At 39.3% G+C, this 20,635-nt stretch overlaps 1 protein-coding gene across 1 annotated transcript; it reads left to right on the top strand.

The window, feature by feature from the left end:
• The first annotated feature begins 727 nt into the window (after positions 1-727).
• Positions 728-15,714, top strand: acp7 (acid phosphatase 7, tartrate resistant (putative)). Its single transcript, XM_037694524.1, has 14 exons — positions 728-926; positions 1,045-1,181; positions 1,420-1,617; positions 1,696-1,878; positions 3,485-3,510; positions 7,131-7,228; positions 11,170-11,232; positions 13,195-13,309; positions 13,437-13,550; positions 14,090-14,156; positions 14,506-14,573; positions 14,660-14,731; positions 15,099-15,236; positions 15,512-15,714. The coding sequence occupies exons 1-14, from the start codon at positions 910-912 to the stop codon at positions 15,575-15,577; spliced, it is 1,362 nt and encodes a 453-aa protein (XP_037550452.1). The 5' UTR covers positions 728-909; the 3' UTR covers positions 15,578-15,714.
• The last annotated feature ends 4,921 nt before the right edge of the window (positions 15,715-20,635 follow it).

Genomic DNA, 20,635 nt, shown 5'->3' with positions numbered 1-20,635 from the left:
CCTGGATATGGGCACCAGTGACCCAACCGAAAAGGAAAAAGCAAGTAAAGAGGATGGATGAATAGATGGATGGATGGATGGATGAATGGAATCCAGTCTTTTCTTTTGTCTTAAAATGTAAAAATATCAATAAATGTTAACATCATTGGATGTTTTGAGTTTTATAATTTCACACCTACTGGTCAGAAAAAAAAAACCTCCAACACACTTAAAGTGGCCCATGGGCCACCAGTTGATAATGGCAATTGTAGCAGGTTTTGCAGCTCTGGACACGTTTAATTTAGTGAATGAAGGGTCAGAAATTGCTCTTTTGATCCTAAAGGTTGCAGAGCCCTGGTATGGAGATTTGGAGTCAGATGATACTGTGTGTTGTTATAATTACTTGCTCAAAATTCAGTAGGTTCACTGAAAAAAAAACTCACTCATTTACAACATTTAAGGCCTAAAATACTTTTCTACTTAGCATAGCTGTACTCACCGTGTTTCCCAAACGCTGATAAATGAGATTAAATTTCATTGTAGAAGAGCTGAATAACATTAGGGGCACCGTGCGCCCTCTAGCGGCCGCCGTGTTTAAAACAACCAGGAAGTAAAGATTCAAACAAGTCAGCTGATCTCAGAGTCAGCTGATCAGGCACTGTATCCATGTTTTAGCTTTAAATAAAACTTCCATGTCTTCCTGAGTCACCATCATTGTGTCTTTGTACTTCATCTGAGCTGAGACAAGCCCTGGCGTGTGCGTATATCCTTAATTCACTTGTTTGTTTGTTTTCAGCTCGTGCACAATGGAAGTGGAAAACAAGATCAGCTGGTTTTGTCAACACGTCATCATCCACCTCTGCACTTCTCGCTGACTTTGCTGTTTTTGGTGCTGGGTTTTCATTATTTCCGCTGACTACAGATTAAACCATGTGCACCAAAGCACGGTCTGTGATTGTGTGTTTTACAGTCTGACGTCAGATCAGTTCGAGTTGAAGTTCTTGTTGTGGAAGGATCACGTGATCAAAGTGACAGCGCTCTTGTTTGTGTGACTTCCTCCACCAGACGTTCAGTGCAGCAGCTCGGTGTCAGAATGGCACCTGTCTGTGCTGCCTTGGCTTTGTTAAGCCTCACTCATCTGCTTGTGTTTGGTGTTGCTCCTATTTGGACCCAGCCGGAGCAAGTGCACCTCTCATATGCAGGTCAGTGTTAACCTTTGCTCCTCATGTATTTTAGTTTGAGAGCACCTATATCTCTTAATTATAAAACCCAACCTACGAGGTAGAGAAATATAATATGCATCGTATTTTTCGGACTATAAGGCGCACTTAAATCCTTTAATTTTTCTCATAAATCAACAGTGAGTCTTATAATCTGGTGCGCTAAGTAAATCAATTCAGTTTTTTACCTGTATTTTTTTAAAAAAAATTTTTTTATGAGGACCCAATTCCATGGTGGTGACCTGGACCACCTTTAGTAAGACACAGAGCAGGGTGGAGTATGGTCTTGTAGGTGGCCGGCTCTTTGAGATGAAAGCTGAAGGCAACGCCACGCTCTTTGTGGACTCGGGAGCAGAGAAGAGGCACATCTTTATCCACAGAGTCACTCTTACAGACCTCAAACCTGCTGCTACATACGGTGGGTGGAGCTGTGCTCTCCGTTTTTGACTTGTCTGGCTTACGCACTGTTAATATGGTTGAATTTTCTTGTTTTTAGTGTATCACTGTGGTGGCGATGAAGGCTGGAGCGACGTATTCGTCTTCACGGCGCTGAACGACAGCTTAAGTTTCAGTCCCAGGTTTGCATTCTATGGAGATCTGGGCAATGAGAACCCTCAGTCTCTGGCCCGACTTCAACAAGAGACTCAGCTCAGCATGTATGATGTCATACTGCACATAGGTAACCTCTGCATAGATGTAATTGTTATTACTGTGCTCCTAAAGCGCTGTTAAAGAATAATTACCAGCAGCTCAAGACATTAGTCTTGCACAGATTGCTTACATCAAATGATGTTAGCATGTGAGCTTATACAGGTCCAAAAGAAATGTCTAACTATGTAATGCATCTTTTTGTAATTACTGTAATTAGCAAGCATTGTATTCATTACTAACAATATTGGCTTAAAAATTATGTGTTGGATTTCTTTCAATGCACTTTCAAATATGTGTTTCTTGTAAAATCTAAACAGAATGCATGTGGATGTTGTTAAAAATGTTTTGGCCAAAACAACGTGACCTTTATAACTTTGGAGAAAATGAATCTTTTTCTTTCTCTTTTTGATGACAAGCCCATGTAAGCAACATTACTGCTGTTTGTCCTTGTTTAAAACATGCAGGCAAACTGAAACTGTGCAAACAAGCAATCCAGTTGGAGCAAGAACCTTATGAGTGTCACATGCTACTTTTTTTCTGGTTTATAAAGGCGCGTCAGCCGTGCAAAGTTTAAATGGTTAGCAGGTTTGCAGAACGGATCAGATGACAACGTGATTGAAAAAAACAATTTTAATTTATACCAAAGTTCATGCTCAGTAATCCAGGTACAAATCCAACAACGTTCAGTCATCTGGACGGTTTCTTTTGTTTTGTTGAAATGTTTCATCCTTCAACCAAAGGACTTCTTCAGTCAGAGGAGCCACAAACAAACTGAAGTCCCACAAGAACCGCACTCCCATAGTGGGGAAGAAAACAGTTTGCTGGTGATAAGATGGTTTCTGGGGCCTTCCCTCTCTCCCATCAACTATTCTGAGGCAGCAAACTATCACCAGCAAACTGGTTTTTGTTTTGTTTTCCCCCCACTATTGGAGTGTGGTACTTGTGGGACTCCAGTTTGCTTGCGGCTCCTCGGACTGATGAAGTCCTTTAGATAAAAGATGAAACATCTCAGAGGGAAAAAAAAACGTCCATAACTGACTGCACTGGGTGCATATACATATATATATATATATATATATATATATATATATATATATATATATATGTATATGTATATATATATGTAAGAATAAAGGGTTATCATGACACTTAATGTGTGCACTCTAAACCCCAAATTAGCTTCTAGCTGGTTAGCTTAGCTTCACATAAAGACTGGAGGAAGTAAACTGTCTTCTAGCATCTCTACAATAATCCCTTGGTTAATTTAATTATGAGTTTCGATCTCTTTTAAACCATAAACTGATGAATATATGTATTTTTGTGCAAATTAAAATGCTTGAAATTATTCAAATCAAGTGCCGAGCAAAAATCCAAACAATTGCACGGTTTGACCTGAATGTTAGCAAGAAGACTTGAATTGAGTTTTAAGAGAAATTTAGAAAATGCTAAATCTTTTATTTAAGCTCCTTTCCTAAAAAAATAACTCCAGGCCATAAACACATTTAACATAACAAAAATAAACATTTCACTCATATCTAATTGGGACAAAACATAAATCAAAATTTATTTTTACATTTTGTTGGCGAGTGACATCTTAAAACCTGCTGAAAGATCTTTTTTTGTTTGTTTTACAGGGGACTTTGCCTATGATATGGATGAGGTACGTTACCCTTCTTTCTTTCTTAAACCGTTAATAGGAAGTAAACTTGTGTGTAGTTTCCATTTAGAGCAAAGACAGCAAGTTTCTTTCAGCAACACTCCAGGCTGTTTTAATTCCACAGTGACAGATGAGATAAGCCACTTCACTTTAGTCTGCTGCCCTCTTCCCAAAGTTAACCACTGTTTATTAGGCCATATACAGCCTCTCCACTGTGGCTGAGACATTAACATCCCTGTGAGAAGCCTTAAACCCTTGGTGAAAGATGAGAAGTGGGGCCACGTCACCCAAGTATTTTATGAATAAAAGTGCCAGAGTTCAAAACCACAGGTCCCAAGTCCAAATCATTATAATAACTCATTTAAATTCCTCCCAGCTGTCGTTTTTTTTTTTTTTAATATGTAGCACGCATAGCCTTGTATCGGATGCTAACATCACTTTCCTTTAAACAATTTCCTCCTTTACTAATGTTTTTTATTTAATTTGAACAGAAGGATAAATGGAATCAGCAGACGCCTTTTAAACACCAATCACCATAATTCATTCAAGCCACGTTTTCAGTTGGAACGTCTCGAATACGCTCTGTGGTTTTACTGGTGTTTTAAGGAGAAAAACAGAAAAGAGGAGGGCATTGTTTTTGTTGATGCAGGTAAAAGCAGGCAGAGTGGAAATAAACCGCGCAGGGCTTCTGAAGGTCGTCACACAGTTGTCGGAAATCTACGACACAATCTGGTTTCAGTGCGGTTTGTTTTGCATGCTAGTCATACTTTAAAATAAATCAGTCTGCAACAGAGATGATTCCATTTAAAACACATCTGGATGAATATAACTGAGTGGAAGAAGAATAAATACTAGTTTAGTTTGTTAATTTGTTTGACAGGAGCGTTGCACATGAATAAATGTTACTGTAAATGTGCCAGATAGCCACAATGGCTATATTTCACCTGAACAGGTGCTAGAAAGTCCTCCTTAAAACATTAGAGAAATATCGTATCTGCCAAAATGCAGTGACTGTTGAGTGCTGATTGAATTCAGTTCAAGTTATTTATAAAGCACCAAGTCACAACAGAATTCATCTCAGGGCACTGAACAGAAACACTGAATAAGTTTGCTGACAACGCTGAAACTGAGCTGTTAAAGCTCAAAGAAGTTGAACAATAGCTAAAATCTTAAAGGTGAAAAATGCTAACTAAAAGCTGAAAGTAGTAAAACAGTAGCCAAAAGGTAAATGTAGCTAAACACTAGCTATAACAGGGCTATTCAACTAAACTTCTCAGGGGGGCACAGTTTCTGAAAGCCATTAGCTCGGGGGCCGGACATCCAGCAGACATTATAAATAAACCAAGGATTACAGTAATCTGTTACCTTTTAAATGTGTTTGTTTTATTGCTTTGAGTCATAAATGTAATAAACAAAACTCAAACCCTTGCAAAAAGAAAAAAAAATGAATTCATTGGTGGGCTGGACTGTCACCTGCAGGCCAGAAGTGGCCCAGAGATATAAGCTAAAAGTAGCATAGCCAGAATGTCCCGAATGAGCGCAGAATATTCTGTCATTTGAATAGTTACAATAGCATAAAGTATGCAGGACTAGTTACATGTTAAGTTGCGTTATTGTGTGAACCATTCACACAATAAGATAAGTGTGTAGCGACTTTGTTCCACAAAACAAAGCCACTACCGGCTGCGTAGGTTTTGCTCTGTGACGCATCTCCAATGAGCCATGCCGAGTTCAGCTTGTGTTTTGCGTATTCATTTTAAAACTAACACGATAAACTTTTGCCATCCATCAAACAGCACCTATATTTACATTGCTTGTATGACTAAAAAATTATGTCGATCAAAAGAGTGACAGTCAACAGAAAAGTTTACAAAAGAATCCTACTAATGCAGCACCTGGTGCCATGACCCAGATCAGCTAATTAACGCGTGACCACGCCCCTCTTGCAATTACCTGAAAGGTAGGACAAATCTGAACACTTGTGCCACCATAAATAACGCATAACAGTCCTTTTGGCTCTTACAATAAGAAAATCAGGACAATTAAAATTTTGGCTGCATGTTGGAGTAGCTCTGTTACTTTCATTCTGAGTTATTGCTTTTGAAAACTTTAATTCCTCTTTTTTTCTGGATGTAAATCACGTTTTTTGGATGTTTTATTTCCTCTGGTATTGGATGCTGTGCAGCTGGAAGGATTTTTACTGAAACCCTTTTAATTTTGGGCATTTGTTATGATGTGTAACCATGGCAACAAGGTGTTTTTTAACAACCAGGAGCAGCTGATTAACATCTCAAACACTCAAATATCTCAACTACAGCCCCATATCCCAAATGAGTTGAAAAGGAGGTGTCGTGGATGAATTCTCGTCAACCTGGCGGCAGTGCTTGAATATCTGACCACTGAGATCCTGGAGCTGGTGAGAAACTCGGCTCATGACGACGGGAGGACCGGGATCATCCCCCGGCACCTTCAGCTGTCTGTCAGTGGTGACGAGGAGCTCGGCACAGTGCTGGGAGGAGTGACCATCGCTCAGGGAGGAATTCTGCCCGGCATTTGGACAGTCCTGCTGCCCGGGAGGAAGGAGAGGTCCACCGGATCTGACATTAAGCTGTATCCGGGTGGACGGATCGGTATCTGTGGCCAGATTCTTTGGATTTGCTGCAGGTCTTTCCTGCCCGCAGCTGTCAGTATCTACAACAACTCTTGAATGAAACAAGGATGATGAGCTACAACAACATTTAATTTCTCTTTGGGATTAATAAAGTATTTTTGAATTTGAATTGAATTTGAATTTGAAATACTTGTACATATTTGAAAGACTAAACATAATTAGAAAAATAAATTGTGTAATAAACACCAAAGTTCATGCTCTTTAATCCAGGTATAAAATCCAACATTCAGTCAGGTCATCTGGACGGTTTCTTTTTTATTCCCCCCCTTTTTTTTTTGCTGTGACGTTTTGTCCGAGATGGATGTGGCTCCTCAGATTGAAGAAGTCCATTGGATGACGGATGAAACGTCTCAGCAAAAAAAAAAAAAAAAACCATCCAAATGACCTGACTGGACATTGTTGGATTTTATAGCTGGATTATTGAGCATGAACTTTGGGGTTTTGAACCACCTGGACATAACTGTCTCAGAGGAGTGGACAAGGGAGAGGGCGGGCCCCGAAGGCCATCTGAGCACCAGCAAACTGTTTTTTTCCTCTATGGAGTATGCCGTTTGTGGACAATCTGTTTTGTTTTGGTGGCTCCTCAGATTGAAGAAGTCTGCTGGATGATGGATAAAACATCTTAGAAAAAAAAAAGTTAAAAAGATCTGACAGAACATTGTTGGATGTGTAATAAATAGTGTTAAAAAAGTTTATCTAACCAGCCTAAGCATAACTAACAGACACTGATAAAACAGTCCTACCTGACTACAGACGGCAAACAGACTTCGGCAATGGCAAAACTGACTGTTTATAACAGAGTCATGCTTAAACATTTTACAACAATTTCCTGAGTTCAGTCACTCGTGTTAGTTGTTGTGTCATTGCTTTTATGCTGACAACCTGCCTTGAGTTTGTTTTCTAACAGAGTAATACTTGGTGTCATGTTTAAGGTGGAATGATTGTGTTTCAGGACGATGCCAGAATTGGAGATGAGTTCATGAGGCAGATCCAGTCCATAGCAGCTTACGTTCCCTACATGACCTGTCCAGGCAACCATGAAGCTGCATAGTAGGTGGAATTAAAACCCTTAACGCTCAGACTCCCACATGATGGCAGCTGCTTTGATCAGCGAGCCAACATGAAAACTTCCTTTTCTTTGTGCTGGGTTTTGTTCAGGTCACAAAGGCAAATGCAAATACTTGTGCTGTTTTTTTTTTATTTTTGTAAGGCCGGTCTGTCGTAAGCCACAGTTTTGGTACCAAATCGAACACATCGAGTTCTTTTCAGAACTTCTTAAACAGATGGGACGTATTTTTGTCTCAGTGTTGGAGCCACATCAGCAACCACCACCATCTAATCAAGGCAATGCTCTCCAGAGCAAACATTTATCTGTCTGGGGTTAATTATCAGCTTAAGGCCTGTTTTTCACATCTTGCATGTGATAGCAGGAACGCTGCCTGCATTTTTAGATATTTCTTTTAGAATATTTTCGGGGTATTTACCCTCGATAATTTTTGAGGAGAGATGAGACGAGGACAAAGTACAGATTAAGATTTGTACATGTAGGCTTGATTTTTAGTTCTTTTCTGTCATAGGTGACATTTTACTTATATTTTTCGGATTCATGAGATTTTGTTTGGTGATACTTGATGTCTTTTTTAGGAATTGGTATTATAAATAAAACGGAGCTAAACTGAATTAAATTGAGCCAACCTGTAAATGTTAGGTCTTTAGACTATTCAGATTTGCAGAGTCTGAACAGACATTTCAGACTTTTCAAATGGGTACCACTTTACAATAAGGCTCCTCTTATAGAAGCTAATAAATAGTAGATATGTTATTAATTCCTCAGTAAGCACTTTATACATCATTCATAATTGTTTATTATGCATTAATTAAGGGTGACAGAGACAAAACCGACCAGTTTCTTGTCAAATAGTGAGCCAAATCTGTTCATCTATATATTTCATCTACAGTTATCATATTAAACATTTCAGACTAAGTTATTAACTTATAAACACAATAAGCGTTTGTAAACCTATTTCTTTAGCATATAATATTGTACTTTATCACTGCATTACAAGTATCTACAACTAATATTATATAAGCTAAAAATTAGGTTTACAAATGCTTATTGTGTTCACAAGGTAGTAACTTAGTCTGAAATGTTTAATATAATAACTGTAGATGAAATATATAGGTGAACAGATATGGCTCACTAGTTGGCAATAAACTGGTCAGTTTTGTCTCTTTCTCGCCTTTAATTAATGCATAATAAGCAAGCGGTTATTAATGATTTATAAAGTGTTTATAAAGGAATTAATAACGCATCTATAAACGCTTCATTAGCCATCTATAAGGGGAAACTTATTGTAAAGTGATACCTTAAAAGGTTAAATTAAAGAAACTTTGGCAGCCTTTTCATATTATTTGCTGTGAGTGTTTCTCGTTTAATAGTCAGGTGGTTACACTAGAAAATTAGTTGCAGAGTGACAAATGATAATCATTTTTATATTTAAACATAAACCTCTTATAGTATTTTTCTATGTTGCACCAAATATATATATAAAAAAGCTATTTTTTAACAATATTAATGTAGCTAAAATCTTGGCAGTAGATTTTTATTCACAAAACTCTGCATTGACTAGATCCTTAAATGCCCCTTGGAATCAGTTGTGTGTTTTTCATACTGGAACAATTAGAGCAATCGAATCCTGCAGCAAAATATTTACTTGCCGCTGCTATAGTGGGCATATTCCTGAGTCTGTCTTTCCATGTGCTACAGCCTGTGTTGTTTTTTTTTTTTACAGAGCTGTTAACGGTAGTCTTTGTCTTGGCACTACATCCCGACTTGAGAACCCAATTCCAAGAGTCATTTCGCTGCATTACATAACCAGAAAACCAGCTCTCCTTGCCTCCATTGATACCTAAATATCTGTTTGTTCTGTGGTGTTGTGTAGAATCCAAATATTCCCAGCAGCTGGCGGCGGCTGTTTGTCGTGCTCTCGTTCACCGTACCTCTTCGTTCCTCCAATTTTTCCAACCTCAAAGCGAAACGGGCGAAGAGCAATTGAAACGAGCTGACCGCAAAATGTTTGGTTCAGCATTCCAGCAGGATGAGGACAGAGGGTCCCACAGAAGATGCTGACGCACCAATCAAGACTGTCTTTGTTCGTTTAGCACAGCGGATGCTTCTTTATCCCGTCCTGGAAGCGGGAACTAACCGTCACCATTTGAAACGATATCTAGTGACGGGAGTTAGAAAGATGATTGCAGCTTCCCTCGGTTTATCTTACTGCATGGATTTAGCTCATCAGATAATGAAGGGAAAGATCTGATGAGGATGGAATGTTCTTTTATAGGATAGCAAACATATGGAAACAGATTTGAGGGATAGAGAAAATGACTCATGTTATCCGTAAATCCTTTAGTCCAGATCAATATTTCAGATATCTTCTAATCATGTTTGTTTTCAATCAGATTTTCCACAGCTGATCTTCATTAAAGTCTGTGGTTTGTTTTATAGGCTAATATTTTCCTTTCAATACGCCATGACATCACTTCCTGAATCCTACTGACTATAGCATGTACAGTATTATGATAAAAATACTGTTTATCCCGACTTTTAAACAAATACCTCAAAGCATTTGCTCATATCTTTCCTAACCACAAGATGGGAGTATTAACCAGTGTTTTGCTGATTCAGGCCCATCATCAGAAGTTTAATGTGGAAAAGTGGAATATGACTGATGGGGTCAGGAAGACTCATCTGTTGTTTACCTTCTCTGAAATATAATTCTAGTTATTCAGACGACACATTGCTGTCTATGGAAGCTGCAGGCCTCATTACTGTCAATTTCTGGGTACCTGTTTTGTTTTTTTGACTCGTGACCCAGTTAAGCTCTGCTTAACCTCTGACTTTTTGTTAACCCAGTCAGCACAGAGGGCTGAACTGTCTCGACCTACAGCGGCTGCTGTCGAGGAATTAGTTTGATTTTCTCCGCCTCCCTTATGCAAGATAAGAAAACAATTATCCTCGTCACAGTGCCTGATTAATGACCGTCTGGCTCCTGCCTTTACGCTGAAAGTAAAAACTGTGAAAGGAGATAAGTGGATTAGAGTCGGGGAGAGCTTTTCCACGGTTCAGCCTTTGAAACATTTTAGAATTCTGTTTTAGTTGCTCCTCAGTTTTCAGCTATTCATTCAACCTTTATTTATACAGGTTAGTCTCACTGAGTCCTGAGGACTCATTTACAAAGCTATAATGTGGCCTAGTGAAGGGAAATGAGCAGTGGTCACATGGTCACTGCATCCTGCTATATTTGGAACAATAAGAGTTGAAAATGTGACTTCTTAATGTCTACAGGATCTGAAATTAAAGCTTTATTTTAAACAGGATAGTGTGGTTTTAAAAGGGGTGTATTTAGAGGCAGATATACTTCACTGACAAGTGAAGGCCCCGACTTTCTTATCCAACCTCATCTCCACTCAGACTCCCCAATGTTGACCAATTTCTGATTATTTGGCTTCCATAAGTGACCATGAGTCAGAGTTTTGGGGTGATGTCATGGAGGCTTCCTGCAGCCTTTAATTTAAAAATGCAAACACAAATAGCCAGCGTGCATTTTCCTTTAAAGATCAAAGATCTGCTGGAGCTTTTATGAAGCTTGAAGCAGACTCCACCACTGCAAGTTCAGAGTTGTTGTGATTTTTTATTTTTTTTTTAAGCTGCAAAGAGAACATACAGAAGAATGAAAACAAACATACATGGTTAGTGTGGGGACTGCTGTCTCAGTGTATTTTAGAGAAAGCTTGGAATTACCATACAGTAAGTGTATTTTGGATGCAGTTGTAGCTTTTTTTATCTCTGGTGTTTGGACCACGAACTACGAGAAAGCAGCAGTTTGTGGTGCTAATTCCTATTTATTATGTATTCAAGGAATGCAAATTGTATGATCAGATTTGTCTAATTGCATTTCTCACAATTTCCATCTCTTTGCTTTTCACAGCAACTTCTCCAACTACAGGAATCGCTTCAGCATGCCCGGCCAGACTGAAAGCCTCTGGTACAGGTAAAACAATACAATTTAGTTGATATCAACTGTAAAATGCACAGGAAGCAAAAGTAGCTAGATAAATTGCATATCCTGCAAAAATACAGTGTGAATGCATATTGCTGAAGAGCTTTCTGTAAAACAGCTGAAATTAGCTAAAAAAAATGCTGAATTTTAGCTGAAAAGGAAGCCCAAGCCTAAATTTAGCAGAAGAAAGCAGAAAGAACACATATTTGCTGAATTTAGTTTAAATAAGCAGAAATAAGTACAGAAATTGTGAAATTAGCTATAAGAAGCTAAAATTAGCACAAAAAAATGTGAAAAGTAGCTGAAAGGGCAGAAAGAAGCTTAAACTACCAGAAGGAAGTGAAAAGTGCTGAAATGAGCTAAAAAATTGTGGAATTATCTGAAAACACTAAAAATAGCATAAAACTGCTAAATAGTAGCTGAAATAACTGAAACTAGTAGAAATAACCTGAAAGGACTATAACATGCTCAAATTAGCAGAAATAAGTTAATTAGGCTGAAAGTAGCAGAAGTAACCACAAAAAAATAAATGTATCTGAAAACAGCTGAAATTAGCTAAAAAAACAATGCTAAAAAGGTAGCTGAAAAGGTAGAACAAGCTTAGATTAGCAGAAGAAAGCAGAAAAAAAAACAGTTTGCCCAGTTAGGTGGAAAGAAGCAGAAATGAGCACAAAAAAGTGGAAATGATGAGAACAAAAACTGTTAAAATGTAGCTAAAAAGGCATAAAGAAGCTGAAAATACCAGAAAGAAGTGGACATTTTTGCTGAATTAGGCTGAAATAAGTTGAAATGAGTGCAAATAATGTGGAATTAGCCAAAAAAGATAAAAGTAGCATAAAACAGCTAAATAGTAGTTGAAATAGAAAAAGCTTAAACTTGCAGAAATAAGCTGAAAGGAGCATAATAAGCTGAAATTAGCAGAAAGGGGTTTAAAAAAAGCACAGAAATGTTGTAATTAGCAAAAAGAATCTGAAAGGAGCACAAAACAGCTGGAAAAAACAGCTGAAATTACTTGAAAGTAGCTGAAAAAAGCTTACATTTGCACAAGGAAGCTCAAAGCAGCTGAACCAGAACAAAAAGGGAAAGGAGCAGTAAAAGGTTGTAAACAGATGTAAAGATTTAAAGGATGTAAAATGAGCTCAATTAATTTTCTATGAGAAAAGGGTGGCAGAAAAGGCTAAATATTTCAAAAAAACTAAAGTTGCACCAATACCAAAAGTCATGGCAGGATTGGCCTGAACGAGTTGAATGTTTTGATTTATGATTTGTTGAAATAGCACAAAAATTGTGGAACGAGAAAGATGCCGAAAAATGTCCAGAAGAAAAATGGATGACAATAGTGTGAATGCTTCATAAACATTCACACAATAAAATACTGAATTGATGGAACAGATCTTACACTCACTTCATGCAAAAATGAATTCTTGGACGGTGCTCAAGCTCCTGGTGTATTTCAGTAAGCACTACTGAGCTGTAAAAGTCAGCAGTTACCTCTCCTATCTTTGGAGCACCAGCTACACAAAGGAGCGATACATGGGACGTTGTGACTCATTGCCCTCTGCAGACCTCCTCCTCTCAGACAGAAAGATAATACTCTGCCAGACCGCGGGCTTACTCCCTGTGGGTCTGAACGCAGGCAGGCCTGCTGGCTTAGTCCTTCACTCTTCTGCACGCTAAGGAGCAACTGGAAGCAAAGACGAACTCCAAAAAGTGCTACTGGAAAATGTTCTGCTACTTTAGCTCTTGTGCTGCACTGTGTCATTCATACTGCAGGATTTACATGTACCCAGTATTAGAATCACAAGGTCTGTTTGATTTAAATGCAGCAACATAGTGACGAAATCTGGATATTAGTTTCTCACACTACATGTATATAAAGTTTACACTGAAGTCAAGAGTGTTTCAGTGCTTCCTTTTCTGGGTCAAAGCTGTTTCATTTGAACATGTCTGCAGCTGGAACCTGGGGTCAGCACACTTTATCTCCTTTTCCACCGAAGTGTACTTTTTCCCTGAATATGGCATGGATCTTCTCTTCAGGCAGTACGAATGGCTGAAGAACGATTTGGAGGTTAACTTACAATTATTTCAATTTATCATTCTTCGTTAAAAATCGATGCATTTCTGTGACTAATAGACAATTGCGCTTTCTCTGTCTCCCTTTTATTCATTTGATACGTCTATAAATCGTGGCTTAGGAGGCCAGCAAGCCTGAGAACAGGGCGCTCCGTCCCTGGATCATCACCATGGGACACAGACCCATGTACTGCTCCGACGATGACCAGGATGACTGTACCAAGTTTGACTCTTGGGTATGCACATCCGCTAGTGCTGTCCATTTATATTTTTCAACAGAAAAGTGACATTATAAAGTTTTTAGTGTTGATTTTAGTGAAGAAAATTACGTAAAGAATATCTTCAGCCTAGTTTATAAAACTGAACATTAGCTCTAAAGCTGATTAACATACCTGATAGTTGGAAAACAAATGTTATTACACTTGGCCAAGCGATAGACGTTATATTATTCTAACAGTTGGATAATTCTTGAACATGCATGTGCTGTTATGTTCTCCTGGTTTTGTAAAGAACTGTTTTTTTTTATCACAAGAAGCACATTTTAATCAGCTCTGGTATCTGATGCCTTCTGCAGGCTGGTCAGGCTACATCACATCCCATAAGTCCATCTTAATCACTGCAGTTAAATGTTGACTTGCTTCTCTCAGTACTCGGTCCTGTTGGCAGTGAAGCCACCATTGGCACATTGATTCTGCCAGAAACTTTTTTTTCCAGAGCAGATATTGTTGCATTTATTTTAATGCTGTAAATATTTCTTCATTTGTTAATTTTTTAGGTTCGACTGGGGCGCAAAGACATCAAACCACCTGCTCCTGGTCTAGAGGATTTATTTTACAACTATGGTATGGAACCTTTGCAACACCAATTTGTGTTACAGATCTACGTTTAGAGTCCAATTTTTGTTTTTTATTAGTTCAAGCAAGCTAATAATCTCAAACATCAGGCTCTCAGTCTGGCTGACATATTTCTGCTTGAATTGCAAATGTCACTTCTGTTTGTTGTGGTTCATTATTTTAATTGGGATGGAAAGTCTTATTAGATCTCTGTTGGGGTTTTTTTTTTCTGAATGCTAAGAAATGACTAAAATGCAACAGGATCTGATAAACATTAGATTACCTAGCAGTTATTATAAATTATGTTTACAGCGTGGTTATACCTGCTAAGAGTTTTTTGTCATTAAATGTTTTACAGGAGTGGATTTGGAGCTGTGGGCACACGAGCACACATATGAGAGACTTTGGCCCGTCTATGGTGACAAGGTCTGCTCCTGGAATTAATTTACAGGTTTTTTTTCTGCTCTTTGTAGTCCACAGTCCTATATTTCAGTTGCATGCCCTCGTTATAGGTGTACAATGGAAGCACAGAGCATCCGTATGTAAACCCCAAGGCTCCAGTGCACATCATAGCAGGCTCTGCTGTAAGTACTTCCACATCGCTGCATTGCTGTGAACCTTTTTCCACATAGATCAAGGCGTTCGGTAACATCAACAAAAACACTGTCATGTATTGTACACAGTTCTTTTTGTGCAGCAGCTGCTCTGCCGCATAAGTTTAGAACCGGCTGTTCCTCTGGGTAAGTGTTTTTGTGATGTGGTGGCGAGCAGCGCAGGGCACACTTTGTCATCTAGCCACAGCGGGATTAGTCATCAGCGCACCAGAATGCAGCCAGATTCGCATCGGGGCACAGCTGCAGATTTTTTTTTTTTAAAAAGAGAGTTTTTTTTTAGTAAAGCATGCGTCTCTTTCTTGTAAGATCTGTTTAATCACTGCTGAATCACCCACAGGGCTGCAGAGAGAGGACAGACAGGTTCAATCCAAACCCCAGAGAGTGGAGCGCGTTCCGCAGCACAGACTACGGCTACAGCCGAATGCAAGTGGTGAACGCCACACACCTTTATTTGGAGCAGGTTTCTGATGATCAGGTGAGCACATGTAGAAGAACATGTGCACAAGCACAGCTAAAAGAAAGTAATGCATTTTAAAGTGATGGTTCAGATCTTTTGAAGGGAGGTCAGTATTTACAGGACAAAACTCCCCCATGGGAACTTCTACCTGAATCTCCAAGCTGAAATGGCTCTGACTGCTGTTTTCTGAATATAAGACATCAAATTCTCATCATTTAAACACACTAAACTGTCTCTTTAGGGACTAGGAGTTTTTCCTCAGATAATGACAAAGACCTTTTTGTGTTTTCCAGTATGGCAAAGTGATTGACAGCACATGGATAGTGAAAGAAAAACATGGCTTCTCTGCCTGGTTTTGAAGACCTTAAAAATGAAGATCTCATCACAAAATCACCCTGAACTTCAAGAAACCTCCACAGTTTTGCCACACTACATCAGTTATGCAGAAAAAATAATTTAAAAAAGGTTTTCTAATTCCTTTTTTGTTGTACAGTGGTCCCTCGCTACTTCGCAGTTCGTTTATTGCGGATTCGCTCTATCGCGTTTTTTCAAAATAACATTGGACATGACACACATCTGGCTGATTGATGGATGAGCCGCATCATCGGCATGGGATTTTTATTTAAAACAAATTATTTTAAATTATTTAGCACCTGCTGCTCCTTTGTGCAGCCCACAACTGTAGAAAAAGCTTCCTCCTGCACCTCTGTGCATCTCATACTGCAGGATAAACTTCCTCCTGCAGCTGAACTGCTGATCTGTGTGCAGAACGGAGAAGTGGGCGTGGCCAAGAGCGCTTGCAGGTGGCAAAGAGCAGAAGAGGCAGGAAGCTGAAATCATGACATTCTGTGCTCTTTTAGAGCTTTTAGAAACATTGTTTAATGTTGCAAGAGCGTGGAAAGGGTGTAAAATGCCTTAATATCTAAATATGTAAATATTAAAATAAATTACTACTTACTACTTGTTCTACTATTCCTACTCCACAGTTTTTCACTTATCGCAGGGCTTCAGGATACGGGTAAACGAGGGACTACTGTATTTGCAGTTGTGAAACTTCTGATTACTCTCTTTTCTACTGTACTTTATCCACTTTGAAATGGGCACAACATGATCATCCACTGTAAATGTACTTTATGTAATGTACAGTATTTGTACTGTACTTCATCGTTTTTATCGATGGCTTAAAAACACACGTTTAAATAAATTCATTTTTGGATTTGCTTGCTGTAATCCATCATTGTAGACAAACCTGAGCTGCCATTTGCATCGTTTTTCATCAACAGGTAAATATAAATCCCTGACAAGACATCAAGGGGAAAAAAATAGCATAAATCTAGCACATTGAATGCTCCAATCACCTCAGAGCATATATTTCATTTCAGAAGCCTGCAAACGCACATAAACAGATGCTATCTTCCCTCTTTCTCTCGAACTAAATGACAAATTGTTCCTGTGGCTAATCCTATCAGGATTTTGGATCCTCATTTTAACATTCATCTGCTTGGCTGCCGGACTCTGAAACAAATAGACACATGAAAGCCTATGCTTGCAAACAAACACAGTTAGGTTTTCTTGTGGCTGGAGCCCATGCAGAGTCTGCTTTGACTAAAGTTGCATTAAGTCTTAATAACAGCATGCTGCTTGTGATGCTTTCAGGCGTACAACCAGTATAAATCTGCATGTTGCTTTCAATTTTAGCTTTTGAGCTGTCCGTTAGCGCCTAAGTGCAATCATGTCTGATTTTGTTCCTAGCAGCATAGTGTACATACACAAAATCAGCAACCCGTTAACATGGCACATTTCAGTTAACATCAATCATAGCATTTGGACATTTTTATCCAAAGCACATGGAGCACTATGGAAGGATATACAGTAGGTTTAACCACTAAGGAAAACGCTACAGAAAAAGCAATTTTTCATTCAAATGAAGTAGCAAAAACATGAAGCTGAAGCCTACAGCTGCTCGCTGTATGTGTCAAAACAACTTCAGAAGCTGGGAGTTGCTGGAGAACGTACAGAAAGTAGACAGAGACACGTTTGTACCTAACCACAGATTTGTTGAACGTCTCTTTGATCTTGACAGTAAGGTGGTTTCTGGACGAGGACAGACTCATGCCTCTGCTGTGTGGTTTTACACGAAAATAGGAGTATTTTTGTGGAGAAAACCCTGCACCTCTGAGTACTTAATCTTTGACCTGCTGGTGCTTCACTCAGTAAGATACTCCAGTTTTTCCCACCGTCCAAAAACCTGCATGTTAAGGTAAATACTGTTTGTAAAAAAACAGCAAAAGGTCAAGAGCATATGTGCTACATTTGACTGGAATTTGCCCCGTATCTCAGGTGTAGTTAATTGCAAATTGATGCCCTGGTTAAACAGAGCCTTGCTAACTTTTCCCAAGACCTTGGTGTTCTAGTAACGTCATAACTGGAAGCTACTTTTAATATGTCAGCTGGTAATAATCCATTCTTAAGTTTATAGCTGAGTAAATCCTTAAAGAAATAAACTCTCTAAAGACCACATATGACTTTTTCGCTTAACCAAAAAGTGCTGAAGCTTCTCTATGAGACTCTTCCAGATAGTTTTCACTTAAGCTCTGTGGTTCACCAATATTATTTATCTATTTGCAAATTCTAAAGTCACCCTTTTTACTTTTCTCTGCAAACTGTATTGGGATACATAAGAGGCTTCGGTGTGGTATTTCTCTCCACGGGTGATCAAACGGCAGCACTTAAGCTAAGCACGCTGGGGACGTGTGCAATGAATTAGAGCTGCCAGCTGCTGAAGCTTGGAGATATTTAATCAATCCAGAAGTTCAGTGCTTTTCCAGAACCAAAGCGCACTAAGCAGCCTCAGACCACCACCAAGACAAAACAGCCGAGTACAGTCTGCCCCGGAACGTCGCTGCACATTCTCACCATAATTTGACTCTCAGCATCAACATCACTGTAACTTACAGGCCTTCACAGCTCAACAGAAACATCATGAAGTATACTGATAGTAAAAACAAGATGAGCATGATACTGTCAATGCTGAAATGGTTTGTTGTTATACTTGTGCAAGTATTTGAGCCAAGGTATTAAACATGCATTCTCTCCATAAGAAAAAAATGTAAATTAACAAAGATCAGACTAAAGTTTTGATTAAATGTAGAACTTCTGGAGACATGGGAGTTCACACTGTCTGTGTTGAGATAACTCTGAACATTAATTGTAGGGATTCCCACTGATAAATCTCACTATTTGGGAAGCAGACAGCTACTGTCTGCAGGGAAGCACACAGGAGTGTGAGTTTTGCCAGTAGAACAAGGAGACATGTCTGCGGTTAAAATGTAAACAGTGAAATTTTTTTTTTTTTTGCATTAAAATGGCTTATGGTCACAAGTCAGAGGGTTCTTATGAATACATACAATTGCAAACTTTCCAAACAGAACATCAACTCCACTTGTTTTCACCAGTGACATCTACTGCCATCAATCCTCAAGATTAAAGCAGAAAATAATTTGGCAACTGCTGTAAAATAGGAATAGCAACATAATAACTTTATTAAATACGCCATCACCTACACAAGTGCACCAGTGCATGAGGTTTGCCCCCCTTTTTTTCTCATTTTCAAGTCTTTTCCACTGAACAGAAAAAAATCAGGAAACACACGTATTTTATTCAGTGACGTTGCTAATGGTCACTGAGGGCTACCCTGAAAATTAGCTCATTCAGCAGGAAGTCTGGGAATCATGGTGCAGAAATTTACTTCATTAACTCAAAGGCTCAACCCTTGAGAGATCTGAGCAACAGCAGGGCTATGCTACTTAACTGGCTGTTGTTGGTGACTGTCACTGGGGCATGTTACTGAATATAAAGAGGCAATAGGTGTCTGCTTGTAAGTTGAACTTTCAACGCAATCGATAAAGTTTTTTCAACATAGCGACAGGGTCCTGGAGAACCTTCATGCCCCGCTGAGATGCATGCGGCAGGATACGTCATGGATCTGATATGCCTTTCCGTATTGTCTCAGGAGGATGCCGAAGATATTGGAATCATGATAGCAGGGTTTCTGCTTTTTGGTACTGGCAGATACCTATGTTATCGGCTATTAAAGTAGACGGCGGCAGCAGTTTCAGCCATGGCAAAACTGCTGAGTCTGTGTGAAGGTTTGATTCTTAGCACTCAAAATCAGCTGATTTATGAGCTAAACTGTACGATGGAAGCAATTTGTGAGAATAGCAGGCCGCTTGCAGCTTCTGGGACTCACCAGCATGTTGGGGACGACCTTGGAGGAAACTAATAAGCACGGACCAGTGGAATGCCCACAAATCTGGCCATTTTGAATTAAAAGTACTAGTAGAACTCAAGGCTGACGAGAAATAACAGTCTGCCTGAAAAAAATCAACAACTGTGGCTTATCTGAATCCGACTCCCTTGTCTGGCCTCGAAGCAGGCTGACTTATCAAATTTCTCCTGGGATATGTGTAAATTAAGAAAGTTCTGTCTATCGCAACACCCCCACCCCCACCCCGAGAACTCCTGTGAATGCTTATCGGAGCTATCGACTGACGCAAACATCTTATCAGGACTATGGACTATCTGGAAGTGCTTCATGGACAAATCTCACCATCTTGTCATCAACATATGTAATGTCTTGCTCGCTTGCTGGTAGAGTTTTTTGATGTCTTAAATCGTGTCCTGATAGGACAAGGTGCGAAGAGATCTTTTTTGTAATACTACTATTCTCATGTCCATTTCCCCTTTTCCTATCTAAAAGGATAAGGGGCCGCGCTCTTAGGAGCAGCAGCAACGTGCACTCCGCCCATCTTTCGGATGACTGTATGAACATAATCTCACTGTATTTTGGTACAATGATAATAAAGCTTATTCTGATTCTGATTCTGTTTCTTAGTCCCCCAGTCACATTTAGGAGCATGCTTAGTTCTGAGATTGCCAAGTTGGTTAAGCCTGACCTGTCAACAAAATAACAAACTTCCTGTCAGTGGCTGACTGAGATAAAAGTGTTTGTTATCACCTGCCACTGGTCAAAAAGACACAGGGAGGGAAGTCTGAGATTGTCATCACTGTATGTTCCCTAATGGCGAAATTAGTTTTCTGCATTTAACACATCACATCTGAGATACACCCAGGTGGAACAGTGGGTACTGCTATGTAGATGCCCAGGGAGCATTTGGGGATTGGGTGTCTTGCTCAGAGACACCACAACATGTGGGAATGGCTGGGAGTCGAACCATGACTTTCTGGTCCCCAGTCGGCTGCCCTGCCTCTACCCCATCTCAGCCCCCATAAATATGATCACAGCTGTTCTGCTGTCACAGCTACCTTTTTGTTTAGTTTCTAGTCACCCACAGATGATGGCATTTGTTTTCCAAGTCAGAAGACTCATTTGCCCTCAGCATATGCTCTCAGTGTGC

The sequence above is a fragment of the Nematolebias whitei genome, chromosome 21 (genome assembly GCF_014905685.2).
Source record: "Nematolebias whitei isolate Nwh7 chromosome 21, NemWhi1, whole genome shotgun sequence".
NCBI lineage: Eukaryota > Metazoa > Chordata > Actinopteri > Cyprinodontiformes > Rivulidae > Nematolebias > Nematolebias whitei.
This window is presented reverse-complemented; position numbering and strand designations above follow the sequence as displayed.